An 18,025-nucleotide genomic window follows, 5' to 3' on the forward strand; every position below is an offset into this window, starting at 1 on the left:
CACACATGCACACACACGCTTGTACTCCATGTGAAATGAGGTTGTGAGGTTGTACACAAAAGAAGCAGCATCACATTTAAAATAACACATGCAGACACATTAAAAATGACCCTGTTCTCTTCATTTGACCCTAGGAATATAAGCGCATAGGTATGTTAAGATTTTTCTTTCCTCTGATGGGAGTGAAGACATAAATCTACAGGCAGCTTTTAAGATCAGAAGAGAAGGTTTAAATTGAAGAAAGAGCCTTTGATCCTTCTGTAGTAGACGGCAAAGTGAACTCTTAGGCTTAAAAGAAGTTCGTCATGAGCATTGCTCGGCAAATTCTGCTTCTCTTTCCATCTTTAATAACCAAGACTATGAGATAAAGCATATTTTTTTTAAAGTGCCACTTTATTACAAAAGTATAAACTTGACTGACATTTCATGAATAGTAATCTTGATATAAAACATTACAATCTTTTGCACTTAGCACTTAATTACACGCTTTTTCGAGTACAAGACCCTGTAGTCTGAATAGCAAACACACAACATTAGCTGCCACATTTAACTTAGCTGGGTTTTTCCAAAAACACACCGTAGCTTCATGGCTTCAAAAAACAACAAACAGAAATACACTGAAATTTACATTGCAGCTGATTTTTGCAGTTTTGTGTCACAAGATAAGATCATTCCAAAACACAATTAAACATAATAGAAAAAGATAGATTTCTTGACACTGATGATATATTTATTATTCTTTCTCTTTTGTAATGTACATACACGTTGCATCAACATACAGTATAATCACATTGTTTGCTGGGGATATTTGGTCAAATGAACTCATTAACTCAGTTATATTGTCCAGGATTTGGATGTAATTTTGCATGTGTGTGTGTGTGTGTGTGTGTGTGTGTGTTATCCTCACGGTGATGCTCTGCTGCTTAGCGGACCCTTTTGCTTCACATTTCTGCAATATTTTTAACACTGATAACAGAGAGAGAGAGAGAGAGAGCGTTCGTCGATGGAGTGATGGCGAGACATGACATTTGCTAATACACATCAGTTCTACTGTAGCTTTCCAAGCTGCACTATGATGAAACCCAAGCAGATTCATATGACCACAAGGCAGGGGACTATGTAGATGAACGGTCCACAGATATGAGTGAGGACTGAGCAGAGGGGAGGGTTAGGTGTGGGTGTAGGGGGGACGTGGAGGGAGGGTGTGTTTGTGGAGGGTGTGGGGAGTGGACTGTCTCCACATTTAGGACTCGAGCAGTTCTCTTTAGTCTTGTTTTATCTGTACCACGTGTGTGTGTGTGTGTGTGTTTGTGTGTTGCCGGCGCAGGAGGAGAGAAAATTAACACTCCTCTCTGCTGCACAGAGTCCCACCGAGCCAACGACATCCTTCACCTAACTGGCCTTGTGCTCTACAGAGAAATAAAGCAACACACTGAAGAAAAAAATAAATAAACAACCAACGACAAGAGAAAAGAAAAACATTCATATAGAGGTACCACATGACAGTGCTTGATTTTTTGTGTTTTTTTTTCCACTTTTTTTTTTTAGCATGCAACTTGTAGCAGGCAAAGTGCAGAAACAGGATCAACAAAGTAAAACACTTCATTTACAGACGGCAGTGGAGACAGTGTTCAGTCCATGTGAGATGAAACAAAACATGACAGAGGGAAGTATCTGGTTGTTGGTTTTTTTTGTTTTGTGTTTTCAAAATATGACAATGGTCAAAATTAGTTGAAGCCTTTAGGAGGAATGCAAAATGTGTGCAATTTTTGTTATAATACTCTCATAATCGTTTCTCTTGGTCCCTGAGCTTTCAAGTATTTTTGATTAGTAATTCATTCCTTTATATCATTTGAATTCCGTCCTGAATCACATCTTGACCAACTACAGGGAAGGCCTGTTCATGACAGACTAAGTGCTACCAAAGATTTCACACAATGCTGTGCCTTTTTCCCCAAATACGAGTCCTGCTAGGACCAGATAAATGACTATTTTTACCCGCTAGAATTGAGGAAGAATTTAGGCTTTTTACTTTATTGTGCTTTGCACATATGTATCAGTAAAATAGAAGTGCTACTGTTATCAACAGATTGCTCTGTGATGGTCTTGTGCTCATTTATTATTTACTACCTTTGGATTCCTTATAAGGTTTATAGATTGGACTTTATATTCAGCCCAGGTCATAACAGATCAACATTACTGCCCCAAGGCCTCTGGAGCCTGTGAAAGGCATGACGTTATGACTTGAATGTAAACAGTATGTGTGGGTGAGCATGACAGGGGCTCAGCCGTCACTCCTTGTGGTGTTAGCTCAGCTCCTTGTGTTGGAAGGATAGGGGGTCACAGTGCAGCTGCCGCCTCAGAGCCCTGTTACATACATCTCCATGCCGTCGTTGAAAGTGAAAATGGTGGTGGTGCTGGAGGTGGCGGAGCCCTGCTTCAGGTCGCCGATGCTCTCGTACAGGTTCTCCCCCGGCAGCAGCAGGGCTTTGGCAGGCAGGTGCTGTAACTTGGGGGTCTGCTGCGTCGGCGGTGGCGGAGGGGGCTGCTGCTGCTGCAAGGGCTGCTGGGCCTTCTTCCTCCTCGGCCGCAGGGTGGCGCACGTGTTGGGGGGCCTCTCTCGCTTCCAGCCGCCTCCGCCTTCCATGTTCTCATAGGCTGGATCGCACTCCTCTGTCCCGATGGACTCGTAGCAGTGGTCGTCGAGGGGCCCTCCAACTGCTTTGCCCTCCTGAGGAGCCCAGGTCTGGGGTTTGACCACTACACTAAACCCCCCGTCCCGGTCTCGGTCCCGGTCACCACGACCCAAGGTCCGGAAACCAGGATTGGCAGGGGGAGACCCCGGCACAGCTCTCTTCTTCTTTCCAGGTTTACACACCTTCGAGTACATCTCAGCCACCTGCAGTCAGACAAACATTACTGAGATTATGGACTGTAAGAAAAAAGACTTTAAATGAATAGTTTGGGGAATACGCTTATTAACTTTCTTGCTGAGAGTTAGATGAGAGGCCCCACTCTCATATCTGTGCATTATGAAGCTGCAGCCAGCAGATGTTTACCTTAACTTAGCATAAAAACCAAAGTGTAAAAATAATGAGTTGTGGCTTGTGGCTTGTTGTGGAAGTCACTATTTCCAGTGAGAGTTAGTCCCACACAAAACCCCTCTGTAAAAACACAGCTTGTGGTTTTTACACTGAACATATAATGTGTTACTCACTGAGCTTTAGAGGCACTAGTACGCAGATATTGTTACCTCTGGACAAAGCCAGGCTAGCCGCTTATTTCCCAAAACATTAAATTGTTTATTTATTTATTACTAATAAGATAATAGGTTTTCAAAGATACCAGATTTGTCAGGTTGATTTTCTCCTGAAATGATGAACTAGTAAAATTTTTTTATTTCATATTCATACAACAAAATATAAAAACACAGTGACTTGTATTTGAAACACTCAGTCTAGCCTCAGTTTGTTCTTCTCAATAAATAATGTTATTTTTTAATGACAGCATTTTACATCTGTATAGACAAGTAATAAATGATGATAAAATGTTTAAATTGTGATTCACGTTGTACAAATTGAGGGAGGCTGTCCCATTTTCAGCTGCCATTTTTGTTTGAATTAAGAAAAAGAGATGCAACTCAGAAAATGAATTTTTATTGTGCAGTAGAGGTAGTAGTAGTGGTGCAGTGTTTTTTCATCTAGATGATTAGAGGAGGCTTTGAGGATTCTCAGAATACCTTCATGACAGATGTACATTTGTAAAACGATCCTCTCTGTTTTATTTATTTATCACAATGATGCTTAATCCTGTGACTTGAATGCATGAGTAATGCTGCAGAAAAATGGGACTCATTCAATAATGCTTCATCTCATGTTAAAACGACTTAATCGTAACATTGGGATCGTGGAGCTTTGACAAAGTAATGTAACAGAAAACAGACAGGTTAGATGAAGAGTCCTCGCTCACCGCAGCAGCAGACGGTTGTATATTCTCCACTGTGTGAGCACCCAATGGGCCCAGGGCTTTATTTTGCAGCATGAGCATGTCATCATCCTCTGGAGGCTTCCAGATGTACTGCTCTCCGTTGCCCATAAACATCACTTCCTGTCAACAGAACAACAAATTACATCTGGGGCAGAGCTGGTCACATGTTCATGCATGATGCTGGACTGATAAATGAGCATTTCTGAACATGAAAACTGCATTTTCAAAAAAAAAAACAAAAAAAAAACACTGCTCATAGAAAATAAATGAACTGCTTCACACATGCAGGCGTGTTGTGGCACAGAGCTGGCATTAGAAGCACACTGGATGGACTTCATATTCAATAGATTTTCCCTGGAAGGTGGAGCCTGCAACAAGAGGAACCATGTGCTTATATTCTGGATGACTCAATTTCAACATGTTGCGTCATCCACAAGAAAATCAGCGGTGAACAGCCCTGCGAGCAGACGGCGTACACATGTAAGCCTGTGAACTGTGCGTGTTCCTGAACTCAGGTCACAGCAGATACCGCGACCTCACTGACCTCACACAGGGCAGCAAATGGTCTCCCACTGTCACCTGGAGGGGAGCGCTGAGCCTTATATCCAGAGTAAAAAAAGAAAAAAACCCAAGACAGTCTGCCTACACTCTTGCTGCTGCGAACATATGGAGGAGGTGACACCGCTGAGAGCAGAAATACCCCCACTAATGCCGAGAACTCCTCGACAAATAAACACAACTTGCTGCCCGGACTTCAAAGAATTCTCCACAGAAGCGCTAACGTATCACAACACCATGCATGATGTAGCCGAGTGCAAGGAAAACTGCAACACTGGCACAATTACAACTGTGCAGATCCTCTGCAGCATCAACAGGAAATCTGACGGCGATACTCTCCAGATCCTGCTCACTGTACCTGAACTACAAACTGTACACTAATGTCATACTGCTGCTGACAGAGAACAAGACATCAACTCAATCTTCCTCTACCTTGTATGACCTTATCTATTGTTCCAGTCAGACCTCTGGAGAACCACTAGCAACCCAACCAGGCTCCTAACTTCCTCTCCCCCTCCAGCTATCATTCCTCAATCCCTTCAGCAAATAAAACCGACCACTACGGTGTTGCTGTCTGGGGTTATTACGAAGGAAATGTGTAGCTGTTACGTGGCATCAAGGTCACAAAGACTACATGAGAAAGGTGTACCTTGTTTTCACAATAGGCTCAGGTTATATTTATAGCCAGCATGTTAATCAGATGTTTTCTGGGTGGTATCCTGGTGGCCTGGTCAAACCATGTGGCTATAAAAACCCCAGTCCGGGATTTTGTCACCTCTGGACAAGCCAGACTAACTTCTTCCCCCTGCTTCCAGTCTTCATGCTAAGCTAAGCTAATCACCTGCTAGCTCCAGCTTCGCATTTATCACACAGACAAACTCTCTCTGTTTCCTTTACACCATCAGGTCAGGACATGTAACTCTACCAACCTTTGGGAATGATGGGACGTTAAAGGCCTCCACGTTTCTACGGGGCAACTTTGTGCTGTGAGGGTGTGGCGGAGGAGGGGCGGGGTGCGACGGCGGGGCATGCCGTGGAGGCGGCGCCGGCGGCTCCCCCATATCCGTCCCACTGTCCCTCTTTTGGGGCGCCTTGTCGGCCTTCCTCAACTTCCTGACGCAGGCGTACTCGGCTGTCTCCGGAGGGTGAGGGGGAGACATGACCTGGGCCTCGGGTTCGGGCAGCCCTCCCTCCACGTCGCCGTCCGGGTCCGGGGGCGCTGGGGTGTTGGCAGGTACGGCCGGAGGGGCCGGAGTGTCCGTCTGCCCGGCCCTGCCTACCATGGCGTAGAGGGCATCGTCAGTACGTGTGGTGGAGGAGCGTCGGCCCACTTCAGAGTAAGTGTGCTCTCCGTCCTCTCCAGTCCCAGAAGGGATCTGGGGAAGCTGCCTGCCTTGAGAACGAAGGTCAGAGTTAGACCGGCGGCTGGGCAGCAGCAGAAGGTCCATGCTGGCTGGACGTTTCTTTTTAGATGCCTCTGCAAGGCACATACAGCCTGCTGTTACTGTCCGAACAGCCGATGCCCACCATAAAGCTGGATTCACATACGTTTACTCTTCTTGGACTGAACAGATCCACGAGCGTTTGTGAATATGAGTAAGTCTCTCACTGGTAAGAGAAAATCTGGAGCTGACAGTGAACTGGGAACTGACATAGACGGTTGAGAATATGCATCCAAATTGGCTTCATTCCACCGCAGTGGAAGCAGGACAAGTATGAAACAGGACATATGCTTATATTTCTTCAAACCCTCTCAGGCTACTGTCACAGTGCCCACAAACACAGTTCCCTGTTGACTGTCACTGATGGAGCTCCAGGATTTGTCTTGGCTCTGTGATTTCTGTCTTTTAAAGAGAGAGTTGCGTGCTCACAAATCAAGACTGAACAGTCCGATGGAATAAGGCTGAGTTGTAAATGTAATGTGAATCCTGCTTTAGGGTAAATTCTTCCTCTAAAATGCCCTCGAACTTTATTACAGAGAGGTTCATGGAGGATTTAGGGTCAGATCAGATTCTGATAATGTGGAGAAAATGTGCGCTGTGGCACTTTTTTGCCTCATCAGGGCTTGGTAATGGTAATGTGTTTTTTTTTTTTTGGTGGACGCTGAGTCTGGTTTTAATTAATGAGGACAAGGCTAAATCAGAACATGCCACAGTACACAGTTAAATTTATTTGCAGATAATTGCTCCGTTTATTTATGGAAACCTTGTATCTTCACTGTTTCTGATTTTCATGCTTCCAAATAAGCTGAATAATTACATGCTCATCATGTGGTTGGAGAAAAAAGATTTCAGCCCCTTTGCAGCTCAGAAAATTCCCCAGATATCCCCTTCAGTGATGCCAAAATTGCTTTGTCATGCAGCTAAAACAAGGCCAGGCTGTTTAGTTCCGGAAAGGCTGATGTTTAGGGAGATACAAGGTTTCACCTCAAACGACAGCCAAGGTACCGTGTGCAGCGAACGCAGGTCTGGATTTGTATGTGAAAGATGCACTCACTTTTGCCATTGCAGTTCATCTTGTTCATCTCGGTGTCTGATTTACTGATGGACCGCAGCTTCGACTGCCTGAGTATACCCTGACAACACACACACACACACACAAAGCCAGTTAAACACTAATTAAGACTGAAGAAGTGTCCTCTGAATGATATTGTTCCCTGGTGAATTGAGTTGCTTCAGTTACCTCTGCTGCAATACCAACAAAACACTGGGGAGTGCGTTGCCTGATACCTACCATGTCCATGAGACGGTGTTTTCCACCTTCGCCGGGGACATTGTGTGTCTTTCCCTTCCTGTGGTAAACACAACCGCTCTGTCATAAAGATTGACACTTAGTACACTGATGCACTGTGTGTGTGTGTGTGTGTGTGTGTGTGTGTGTGTGTGCGTGCAGAGTTTGTGTCTGAGTCACTGTCCATGTGTCCATGTGTGGCTGAGTCATCTTGTGACTGTGCACATGTACGGGGACATCTGCATATGTGCGTGTCAGCAGTGGAGAGTAACTAAGTACATTTACTCAAGTATAATTTTGAGGTATGTGTACATTTTCTGCAACTTTATATTTCTACTCCTCTACATTTTCAGAAGGAAATATTGTACTGCATGTATTTGACAGCTTTAGTTACTGGTTACGTTTCAGATGAATATTTTATGTAAAAATTATATGATAAACTTCAACCAGTTGTTCCAACTGGTTTTGACCTCTAATGAAAAATCAGTATCTAATTGGGACCCTTGTGAGTTGCTAGCAGAAGATTTCCTGTCTAAATGTCAGATGGTTAGACTTCAGAACTGGTAAAATTATCCAATATTTCAAGATTAATGAAAAGTCCAAAGTTTGTTTTTTCTTCTCTCTTCTCCCATTAATCTCTCGTGACCCCTCATATTAATCTTATGACCCTTTGCAGGACGCCCCACTGATGCATCAGTATAATCAACTGATGTAACACAAGGGGCCATTTTACTACAGGACAAGTACTTTTACACACTTTGAGTACATTTAGCTGATAATACTTTACACTGCACTGTTACTTAAAGGGGCTATTTGTAAGTTTTCTGTCTTGTTGAATGTGGTTTCTCGCCAGGAGCTGGTGGTGGCGATGGTCGCTCGCCAAGAACTTCAGCCATCATTGCGTTTACAAGAGGATAGAATACGCCCTCTGAGCAGCGCTACTTCTTCTCGGTGGTCCGGACGCTGCTATCGGAAAGTGGCGAGACGAAGCTGGCTGGCATGCTAACTTCAGTAGAAGAAGTGATAGAACTAAAAGCTTTTCACCCCTGGACTCAGCTCTTGGTGAGTAAAGGAATGAAGTTTGATGCTAAACGTGCACTGTTTCATTTTGACTAGTAAGTAAACAGCTGCTAATGCTAACGTTAGCTATGTAGCAACAGAAAAACTTGCAAGTGCCTCCTTTAAGTAAGATGTTGAATGTAGGACTTTTACTTGTAGAGGAGCGTTTTAACATTAACGTGTGTGTACTTTTACTTAAGTAAAGGTTCTGAGCTCTTCTTCCACCAGTGTAATTATTCTCAGTTGTCCTACAAATGCAAATGAGCATCCTCTATACATGTGTGTATCTGGTCGTACGTGCATGCACAGTGTCTGCTCTTACCTCTGGCAGCCCACGCAGAGCACCACGATGAGGATTGTAACAACAAAGGCTGAGGCAGCAGCGATAGCACCCAGCAGCAGGACCTTGCCGTAGGGAGGAGCCGTGAAGTTCAGCCCGTCCTGCATGGAGGCCATGTGGGAGCGCTGGCGCTCACTTGCTCTCACACACTCACACTCACACCCTTACACTCATGCACGCAGGGAAGTGCCACGGTCTCACTGGGATCTGCAGCGAGAAGGCACAGAGTTGAGCTTAATTACAAAATTATCTGACCTTTACAAAACATTAAGTAGGTTAACAAAGCAGCGGAACCAGAAGTAAAATATTCACGGTGCAAACGGCAGAAGGAAAGCAGCAGTTTAAAAAGAGGAGAAGTGAGAATTCCCGTCCAGCGCTGAGGCAGTGAAGTGAACAGACATTGCGCCTCAGGCATGTGCTTCTGCTTTACCTTGTTTGAGGGATTACTGAGCTTTGTGTGTCACACTTACATAGACATCAACAGCATACCTGCTCACCAACAAAGATTTTCAGGCACCGAGGTCTACATAGCATAAAGCAATCCAACAATTCTACACTGAACAACTGTTTTGTAACTGAGCAAACACAGAAAAAATCAAATATCTGATTCCATTTTTCTGGGAATCGAGTGTTTATCTGTTTGCCAGGGAGCTGCTCCTGTGCGTATGGGTAAATTCAAATTTCCTATGGTTTTAACCATCCCAACAAGAGCAAACATACATATTGAGCGGGTACAATGAGTCACAGCAAAGCTGAACATGCCAGCAGGAGGAGTAACCTGAAACTCTGAAGTGTGAAAGCAGACCGAGCAGACAGAAACATCTTTCTTGCTTCTTTCCTACTCCTTGCTGCTTGCCAGACAGTTTCACATTTGGCAGTGTAATATGTTTCAAATAAACAATAAAAACACAGAGCTATAACAAAAAGACCAAACAAACAAGCCCCGTTCTAATCTCTGTCGAATCACGCCATCTGTCCACTGTGACAGCGTGTTTCCATGTGTGTTTATGTGTGTTTGTCGCTTGGCCATCAGCAACAACAAGACTGAAATGTCAGACTGCAGGAAACATGTCGTCTGATTGTGTCCAAAGTTTCAGGATGATAATGCCTCAGTGTCTTTGTATGTCTGTCCAAACATCTCTCATGTATTTATTCTGTTTCTAACCACAGATTCTAAATGATATTCTCCAGATAAAACACTCTACGGTGGATCTCTCTGTAAGTTTTGTGTGTCTGCATCCTCCTCACTCGTGATCAAATTAGACACTTTAAACAACGTGCTTTAGTATTGGATTCCACAGAGATGCTTCCCATCCAGACAGAATTTAATCTTCACAGTCCAAATTACTTTAACAATTTGTCTGTGGTCTGGTGAACAGCGTGTCTGAAGCCAACATGTGACTCTGAAGCAGCTCAAATAATTTTGCCTTGGCATCGTTTTGTAGCGGTCTGTAATGTTATCGAGACTTAATAAGGATTCAAGCAACCCGAGCATGAATTGCTTGAATTGCTGGTACGCTCTTCTTCACTTAAATGATCTGTACAGGACCTTGAGTTTTGGTCTGATGATGCTTTAATATTAAATCTCAGACACTAAAATTCACTCAGTGAAATTTATAACATAATTAAACTAATTGTCTAGACAGTAGCACATTGTCCAGCTGGATCTCCTGCCGTAGACCACACCCATCCCCACTTGGATGTGTTTTGTTTAATTTTGACAGTTAATCCTTTTTTTCTCCCCTTTCAGCCAAGACCACCATATTGATCATATCATAAAACACTCCCTGGAGTCAGAAAAAAAAAGAAGCAAATGGTAAATACACCACAGCCAAGTGCTCAGGCCTACATTTTGTGCAACATACTGTAATTTACTAAAAATCCCTCTGTCTTGCCAATGTACGCTCCAAATCTCACCAAGCCTCGTCTATGCCCAGACTTGCCAGGGTAAATCTGGCACACGCCGACTAAATGTAGCACTAGTTTCATGTATTTTGAATTTTCATGATCACATGATCCTGTCTTCAAAGCTCACTGTTGTTCATCATAGGTTGTAGACTGTTCTCATATGAAAACTGCCAGTTGCTTGTGGCAGCAGCTTATTTACAACCCACAGTTGCATTTTATTGTTAAGCGACATCAAGCGGTTTGCAGAGGCATCGCCCTCTAGTGGTCATAGACGGGAACAAAGGAGGAAGTCAGTGACAAACTCTGCATAGAGAGGAGGTTGATGCTGTTTCATCATGACCACAATCGTCCCGTAACCTTAACCATGTGTTTATTATTGTAACTATGACAACAAACTTCACCTACCTTCCACAAAAAAACTTGTTTATAATCAACCCTTTATCTTACCCTTAACCTGAGTTTTTTATATTTACCATTGTCACATGATGAAAGAGTTAATTATTTCCTCTTTTTTTTCAACAGTGATAGTTGAAGGTGCTGGAGGTACCTGGCTCTTGGCGAGTAAAGGAATGAAGTTTGATGCTGAACTCTGACTGGTAAGTAAACAGCCGCTAAAGCTAATGCTAATGCTAATGCTAACGTTGGTGATGTAGCGATAGCAAATAGTTGTAGCATATAGCACCTTTAAGTTTAAGTAAGTAAGTCGTTAGTGCTCACCCTCTGGGGACCATGTCTGAACAAAATTTCATTTCATGGCAGTACATCCAACAGGTGTTTTAATGAACTGACCGACTGAACGACATCCTATAGCCAAAGCTTCCTGTAAACTCTGTAGCTCAGTAGCTGCTTCACAATAAAAATCTTGTGTTACTGGTTGAAATCGTTTACTGTGAAGCAGCTGAAGGAAAGTTAGTGTTCACAGCAGCTGAATTACAGCTCAATTTTTACTACAGGTAAGTGGATTTAAAAAAAAAAAACAGCAACAATATGAATACTACATTTCACAGAAGCTACAACACCACTGACAGATGAAAATGCTGACTTCTCTCGAGTCACCCACATAACTGACATTAACACAGCTCTACCACTGATCAGCACAGTAAATCCTCTTTGTTACAATGCAGGTGTTGACGTTTTATCTTTTTTTCCTGCTCTTTGACTCCGATCTTTTTGAACGTTCTGTCTTTTATGTATTTATCTTTAATGTATTCACAGCTTATTATTTGACTGATTTCACCGCAGTAGGTATCTGATATCTGATTTTTGTATTAAACCAGACAGTAAAGCCAGGACAGAAGCTTAACAGACTCTGTACTGTAGACGTTTTGGGAAACTTTGGGTAATTTGCATTTCTTTTAACAGATCCAACCATGAACCCAACTGTTCTCTGTGTGAAACCCAATTTGCACCAAATTTCATACACAGGGACACCAGGGAGTCCTGAGTCCCTCATGTGTTCATTTTAACACGATCTATCAATAAGTCATATTTTCCAATAGTGGATATCCAAGATAATTACTGACTTAAGACAGTGATCACAGCAGTTTGCCCAGCTTGTCTGTCAAAATTATTCTGTGTATTTTAACAGCAGACAGCATGTCAAACATATGGCGACTTGCTTTTAATGCCACTAATTCATCCACCTGTGCTTCACCTTAACCAGTTCACCTCCTGATCAGTCTGGAGTATTACATTGGATTTAAAGAACCATATGCACCTATGAAGTGAGCGATGATAATTTAATTCAACAGCGTCAGTGTAATTATATCTGTGCTGATTTGACAACAGAGCCGAGGAGTGGAGATGGAGAGAGTAATGAGAGAGAAGAAAAAGGGGAGAGGTGTAGGTGTGGAGGAAAAGAAAGGAAGAGAGAGGAGGGCAGGAAGACTTGCGTGGGAGTCCTGTGGCAGGTGTTTGAAGACGCCGAAAAGCAGATGATGAGAAGAGGCTGTCACATTTCCCAACGAGGTTTTGCGCGGCCTTCGTTCCCCATGTCACTGAGTGTGTCCATGCCTCCCCACCCATTCTCCCCTCTTCTCCATCCCCCCTGCCTCCGCCTGCGGTGTTCAGCCAGAGTGACGCCTCAGCACTGCAGTGTAATCTCTGGCCCTAGAGCTGCCTCATCTGAGCCAACCAATTGGACGTAGTGCTCAGAGCAGGAGCAAGAAATGGCCCTCCACCGGCTGCTTTCCTGCTAAACAAAGCCCCCTCAGCCACAGAGAGAACCCCCCCCCCCCCTTCCTCTCTGCCTGTGGCGTTAGTGTGCTTGTTACAAACTACCAGCGCTCCCTCGAATACCTGCAGGTGCAGTTTTTCCAGGTGTTGCCCTGACTGAGTTTCACAGACCAGGAGGTTACTTGATCAATCAGAACTATCTGATTCCTTACCTGCTTCACAGCCTGCTGCTTGGAAATGGAAAATATGACTTGGAAGTTCATTGGGTTATATTTTGTTACATATATACTGTTCCTAAAGCTTAAGAATGAAGACTGTAAGGCGTGACTGAAAGCTCCAGAGGCTAGTAAGTGGTTATAGTAGCTATATATTTTTTTTCTCTTCTCCTCAATGAATCTGCTGGTTATTCTCTGTTTTGTAATATAAAAAATATTGAATTTACTGTTAAATAAGGCAAAGAAAAACAAGCTGAGGAATGTTTCACACTTTTACTTAGAAAATGACTAAAACGATCAAATAGTTGCAGATTGTTTTCTGTTTATCGACAAACAAATTTTTGCAGAACTGTTCGGTTCAGGTGAATGAATGAAGGAGTGGATGGATGATAGTTTGGGTCACAGATAGATGTAAAGCTGCAGCTTGTAACATGACAAATTCATTCTCTTTGGATTCTGAATTTGTTCATCAGATGATTCAAGACAATTGTAAAGGAGATTTTGTTTTATAGAACATAAGATTAATCAGTCAAAAATGGAAAATAACCATTAGTAGATGACAGTAATCAATCACCTGTTGACTTGGATCTAATCCCAACAGTCAAACGTTTTTTAAAGGAAGAGTGAAACATGCTGGGTGACACATTTAATAACAATGAAATCCTCATCAGATTATGTATTTATAGGCAACATTTGACAATATATGACAGAACAAATGCTCATATTCTAACTCCTTCAAACAATGAAGAAAATGTGCTTGTTTTCTGCTGATGGCACCTGAGAATTGTGGTTTAATGCTCGTTAAAACAATATATTTTAAGGCACACAGAAATCAAATAGCAGTATTGGTCTTTTAATTTTCTAGGAACACGCATTTACATGTGTGTTCATTATTAATAATACTGGAGCTCCTTTCAAACAAGCCCAGCCAGCCAGCAGTGGCCTCTCTGCCAATCTGCTCAGGTTTTGATAAACCACCTGGGAGTTGATGTGGAGCAAAAACCTCACCCTCTGTGTGACACAAATAACAGCTATGTGTACGTGTGTGTGTGTGTGTGTGTGTGTGTGTGTGTGTGTGTGTGTTAGGGGGAGAGAGAGAGAGAGAGAGAGAGATGAGGAGGGGGGAGAGAGGGAGAGGGAGAGAGGAGACTGCTATTGTGTGAGAATGTGAATTAGGTCAAATGTTTGCTTGCAACAACGATTAACCATGCCCCTGTGAGGAAGAAAGCTGAAGCCTGTGTGTGGAAGAGGCTCTGTCTTTATCTGTGCAGCGCTGCCTCTGATACAAACACCGTCTGACAGTATTTATCTAAAGCAAATTAAAGAATAATTACAATTTTTCTCGCGATCACATGATTCAGATCCTCTCCAGCTGCTGTGACAAAGTGAGGAAAGAGGGCGGGAGGGATCACGAGCATCATGTTTTATATTTTAGATTGTGGAGGGAGGTATATATGATCCTTTAGTAACATAAAATAAAGATACCCTCCATTGAAGGGCTCTGGGGAGGTATGTGGCTCATGATGGCACCCACTCAGCAGGCATCAATCACACGCTGGGTGACGGTGCTGCCCGGCTCGCCGCGCCTCTGGGCTCTGACACCTCAAACTGCAGTGATGCTGGTGACAACAGGTTACAAACCACGACTCGGCTGACACAGAAAACCTGGGTGCAGGGTGTGAACGGGATTTTTTTTATCTTGAAGAGCGAGGGGTTGGGGGTTAAATTGCCCGTGCAGGTAGAGGGTATAGGCGGTCACAGAAAATGAAAATTTTCAGGCTGATGCGGTGTGCTTTTTTTTTTTTTTATCACGGTTTTGTTTCATTAAAGCCTGTAGCGCGAGATTTTTCTTCTTCTTCTTCTTCTACTCCTCCTCTCCTCCCTTTTTCTTTCTCCTCTAATCATCAAAGCGTTTCCGATTCATTTCCAGATCAAAGTGAGGATGGTAAAGGATGTTGTGTCCCTGAGGTCAGCTGGCAACTTACACGACAAAGCCAGTTTCTCTACACACACACACACACACACACACACACACACACAACCCCCCTCCCCTATTTATGAGTGAGGAAAAGGAAAGGCAGGGAGCGAGAGAGAAGGGGGAGGTGGAGGGGGGTGTGGGCTGCAAATGTTAACGGAAGGTCTAACGTTAATTATCTTTATGCTTCACAGTCAGGCAGGGATATTAACACACACACACACACAGGGGGTAAAAATACGCGTGACTGGAAGCTTCCTGCACCTTCCTCTCATCAAATCCCAGTGAAGTTCTCTGATGAATCCGTTAATTTGAGGCTTAAATCACAAAAGGCAATGCAGTAAACGCTGAGGTGTGTGCACACGTGTCTGTGTGTTAAATGTATGACCAAGGGGTGGAGGGGGGAGGAGGGGGGTGAACACAAAGAAAACAGGCGAAAGCAGTGGGGCGAACATTTCCTGGATGAATAAAGGATGCGAAGTGCGTGTGCGGCTTATCGAGTTGAATCTATAGGCACATATGAATGACCCCCCCGCCTCTTTCCTCATCCCCTCCCTCCCTCCAGCCTGTCACATAGCCACGGGCAACAGAGCATTGCGCTATAGCATCTCCTGTACTCACTCAGCTCAGAGATTTGGGGAGGCGCAGCATCGACCCCGGTCGCTTCCTTCAGTTTCTGCTTCCACTCGGACCGTTCGCTCCCCGCGAGCATAATCAATCAAAGGCGGTAACTCTTCTCCTGCCTCTCTTCTCGGGGCTTCACCAAACAGGAATGCAGCATATTGCATGTGGCATCCTCCGAGCGCCCGCTGACCCCCTTGTGCGCCCCTGTCCGCGCTCCTCTTGCTCCCCCAGCCAGCCAGAAGGGAGGCTGGGAAGTGTCTAACCTGCCTCTCCTCTTGTTGTTGCTGCCGCCGCCGCCGCCGCCGCTGTATCTCCAAATATTATCTCCAAGTGCCAGGTTTCTCCTCCACAGTCCCTCAAGCCCCCTCCATCTCTACTCGCATCCCCTCGGCTCAGCTACTGTGCTTCCATGTGACACAGGCAGAGCTGGAGACCCCCCAATTATGAATCTGTCTTTTGATTCTAGCGTCATCCCTCGGAAGGACGGGGAAGTGCGGGTCTATCGCCTGGTGAATGGGCTGACTCCGGTTTAGGGAGGATTTCTTAGCCCCTGCTAAAGGTGCACGTAGACTCTGGGTAATTTTCAGAGGCAGATAAGAGCCGCTTAGAGTTTATTGTAACACTCAGAGTCCAGATGACTCTGTCAGGCAAAGAGCACAGCGTGTGCTGCAAAATATGAACATACAAGCTGTTGAACCTGTAGTCATCATGTCTTTAAAATAACTGTGTTACTGTCCTGGAGAGATTTGTGAGACGAGTGTATGATATATTGTCACTGACTTTATTTATTTATTCATTCATTCATTTTTGGCTGACTACTTTAATCCCTTTTAAACCTTTAAGCAACATAACAACAGGTCAAACTGTTGATGGGAGCTTTAATTAAGTGAGTTTAAAGTCAAATTACATTGAATAAATAGGCTTCACAACAACATCATGAGCCCTTTAAAAGCCTTTGGCACCAATAACCTAGTCTGACCCCTCATTACATGATTCACACTTACATTAAAGTTGGACCAAACACAGGTGAATTCATAATTTCAGACAGGTTGTTTTGCTTATAAACTATATTTCTGCCTCATGTAGTTTAGGTCTTGCTGTAAATAAATATATGTAAAGTCTAACCTATATATAAGTAAGCTAGTAACGTCTTTTTCTTTGGTGCTTTAACCTTGCCACTCACACACCTTTAAAGCCTGTACCTCTACCACTACCACCACCTACTGGTGTCTTTGGAGCATTGTAAAACATCAACCACCTATCAGGGTGCAGGCGACGGTGTTGCTGTATGAGGGTCGATCCATGCCACAGTGGAGCAGAAGGAGAGAAATTATAGGACGGGACATACTGATGGTCTTTTGATGGGTTGTAATTGAGACTGTCCAAGAATAATGATCAGTTGTTTTAACAAATGCCCAAAATGATCAGGAGCAAAAGAGGAAGTAGTGTGGTCAGGTTGGACGAATGGGTCAACAAAATGTTGGACTCAGGAGACAATTTATTTCAACCATGACCACACTCGCTCCCTGACCTTAAAGAATAACTCCAACCTGGGCCTTATTTTCCCATGTTTTGGTGTATAAATGATTGAAAGGGACAGGGTCAGTCAGAAACATCACTACACACAGCAGCTTTCCAGGAGCTCCTGCGTTCTGCTCAGTAAAATCACTGTTTTTGTGAATGGAGTCTGGTTGAGATATAAAGGATCTTACCACTTAATAAAATGTTTTTGGGTATAAATGATTGACAGGAACAAAAATGTTCTCAATCAGTGCAGTATTGAGCAAGAAGGTTGTAACCAGCTGCTGCAAACAGCTGCTGTAATGTTATCCAAAGGGCATTTGTCCATGTTAAAGTACATCCACCTCTGTGCTTGTTTCAGATCATTACTGTAAGTATCTGACACCATTATAGACAGGATTCATACTGAGATAGACCTTTTTATTAAGGAGTAAGATCCTTTTAGTTGAACCAAAAACATTACTATATATCACCACCAGACTCCATTGACAAAAACAGCTATTTTACAGAGCAGAACGGAGGAGCCGCTGGAATACTGTTATATGTAGCTATATGTATGTGTATATCTGATTATGATTAACATATTCTGATTAACACACACACACACACACATATATATTTGTCCTTATCAATCACTTTACACCCCAAAAACATGGGAAAATAAGGTTTAAAAATACCAGAGTTATCTTTTAATTCCATCATCTCATTGCTCCCTCTCCCCTGCAATCGTTTAATAAGACCTGACAGAGAAATCAGTGCCACCACCTCTTTATTTTGACGCACCCAACCTCTGGAAATACACATTCATTAGCTTTTCATTTTCTTCTGCGGATTTTCTGGAAATTCAGTTTTTCACGATTAAAGTCTAAATGGGTCCTGGAGCTGCCTCTCAGCGTCCTGATGCTGACTTTGTCCTTCAGCCCCCTCCTCCTC

At 43.5% G+C, this 18,025-nt stretch overlaps 1 protein-coding gene across 2 annotated transcripts; it reads right to left on the minus strand.

Moving 5' to 3' along the window:
- Positions 1 to 374: 374 nt before the first annotated feature.
- si:dkey-70p6.1 (uncharacterized protein LOC570575 homolog) lies at positions 375 to 15,987 on the minus strand. Of its 2 annotated transcripts, none has more exons than XM_018674549.2 (7): positions 15,569 to 15,987; positions 8,657 to 8,881; positions 7,279 to 7,336; positions 7,042 to 7,120; positions 5,475 to 5,938; positions 3,970 to 4,107; positions 375 to 2,899 (listed from the first exon to the last, which is right to left on the minus strand). In XM_018674549.2, exons 2-7 carry the CDS (start codon positions 8,788 to 8,790, stop codon positions 2,360 to 2,362), a joined length of 1,413 nt encoding a protein of 470 aa, XP_018530065.1. In that variant the 5' UTR covers positions 8,791 to 8,881; positions 15,569 to 15,987; the 3' UTR covers positions 375 to 2,359. The 2 variants fall into 2 exon arrangements, with proteins under 2 accessions (XP_018530065.1, XP_018530063.1); XM_018674547.2 differs by having other exon boundaries at positions 5,475 to 6,022.
- Positions 15,988 to 18,025: the final 2,038 nt, after the last annotated feature.

This window comes from Lates calcarifer, linkage group LG6, assembly GCF_001640805.2.
Source record: "Lates calcarifer isolate ASB-BC8 linkage group LG6, TLL_Latcal_v3, whole genome shotgun sequence".
Classification (NCBI taxonomy): Eukaryota; Metazoa; Chordata; class Actinopteri; family Centropomidae; genus Lates; species Lates calcarifer.

Coding starts and splice junctions, on each gene's coding strand:
- si:dkey-70p6.1 (XM_018674547.2), bottom strand. CDS start 8,790: ATGGCCTCCATGCAGGACGGGCTGAACTTCACGGCTCCTCCCTACGGC. Junction 7,121..7,278: donor AACACCGTCTCATGGACATG/GTAGGTATCAGG, acceptor GTGTGTTGTCAG/GGTATACTCAGGCAGTCGAA. Junction 2,900..3,969: donor TACAACCGTCTGCTGCTGCG/GTGAGCGAGGAC, acceptor GTCTGACTGCAG/GTGGCTGAGATGTACTCGAA.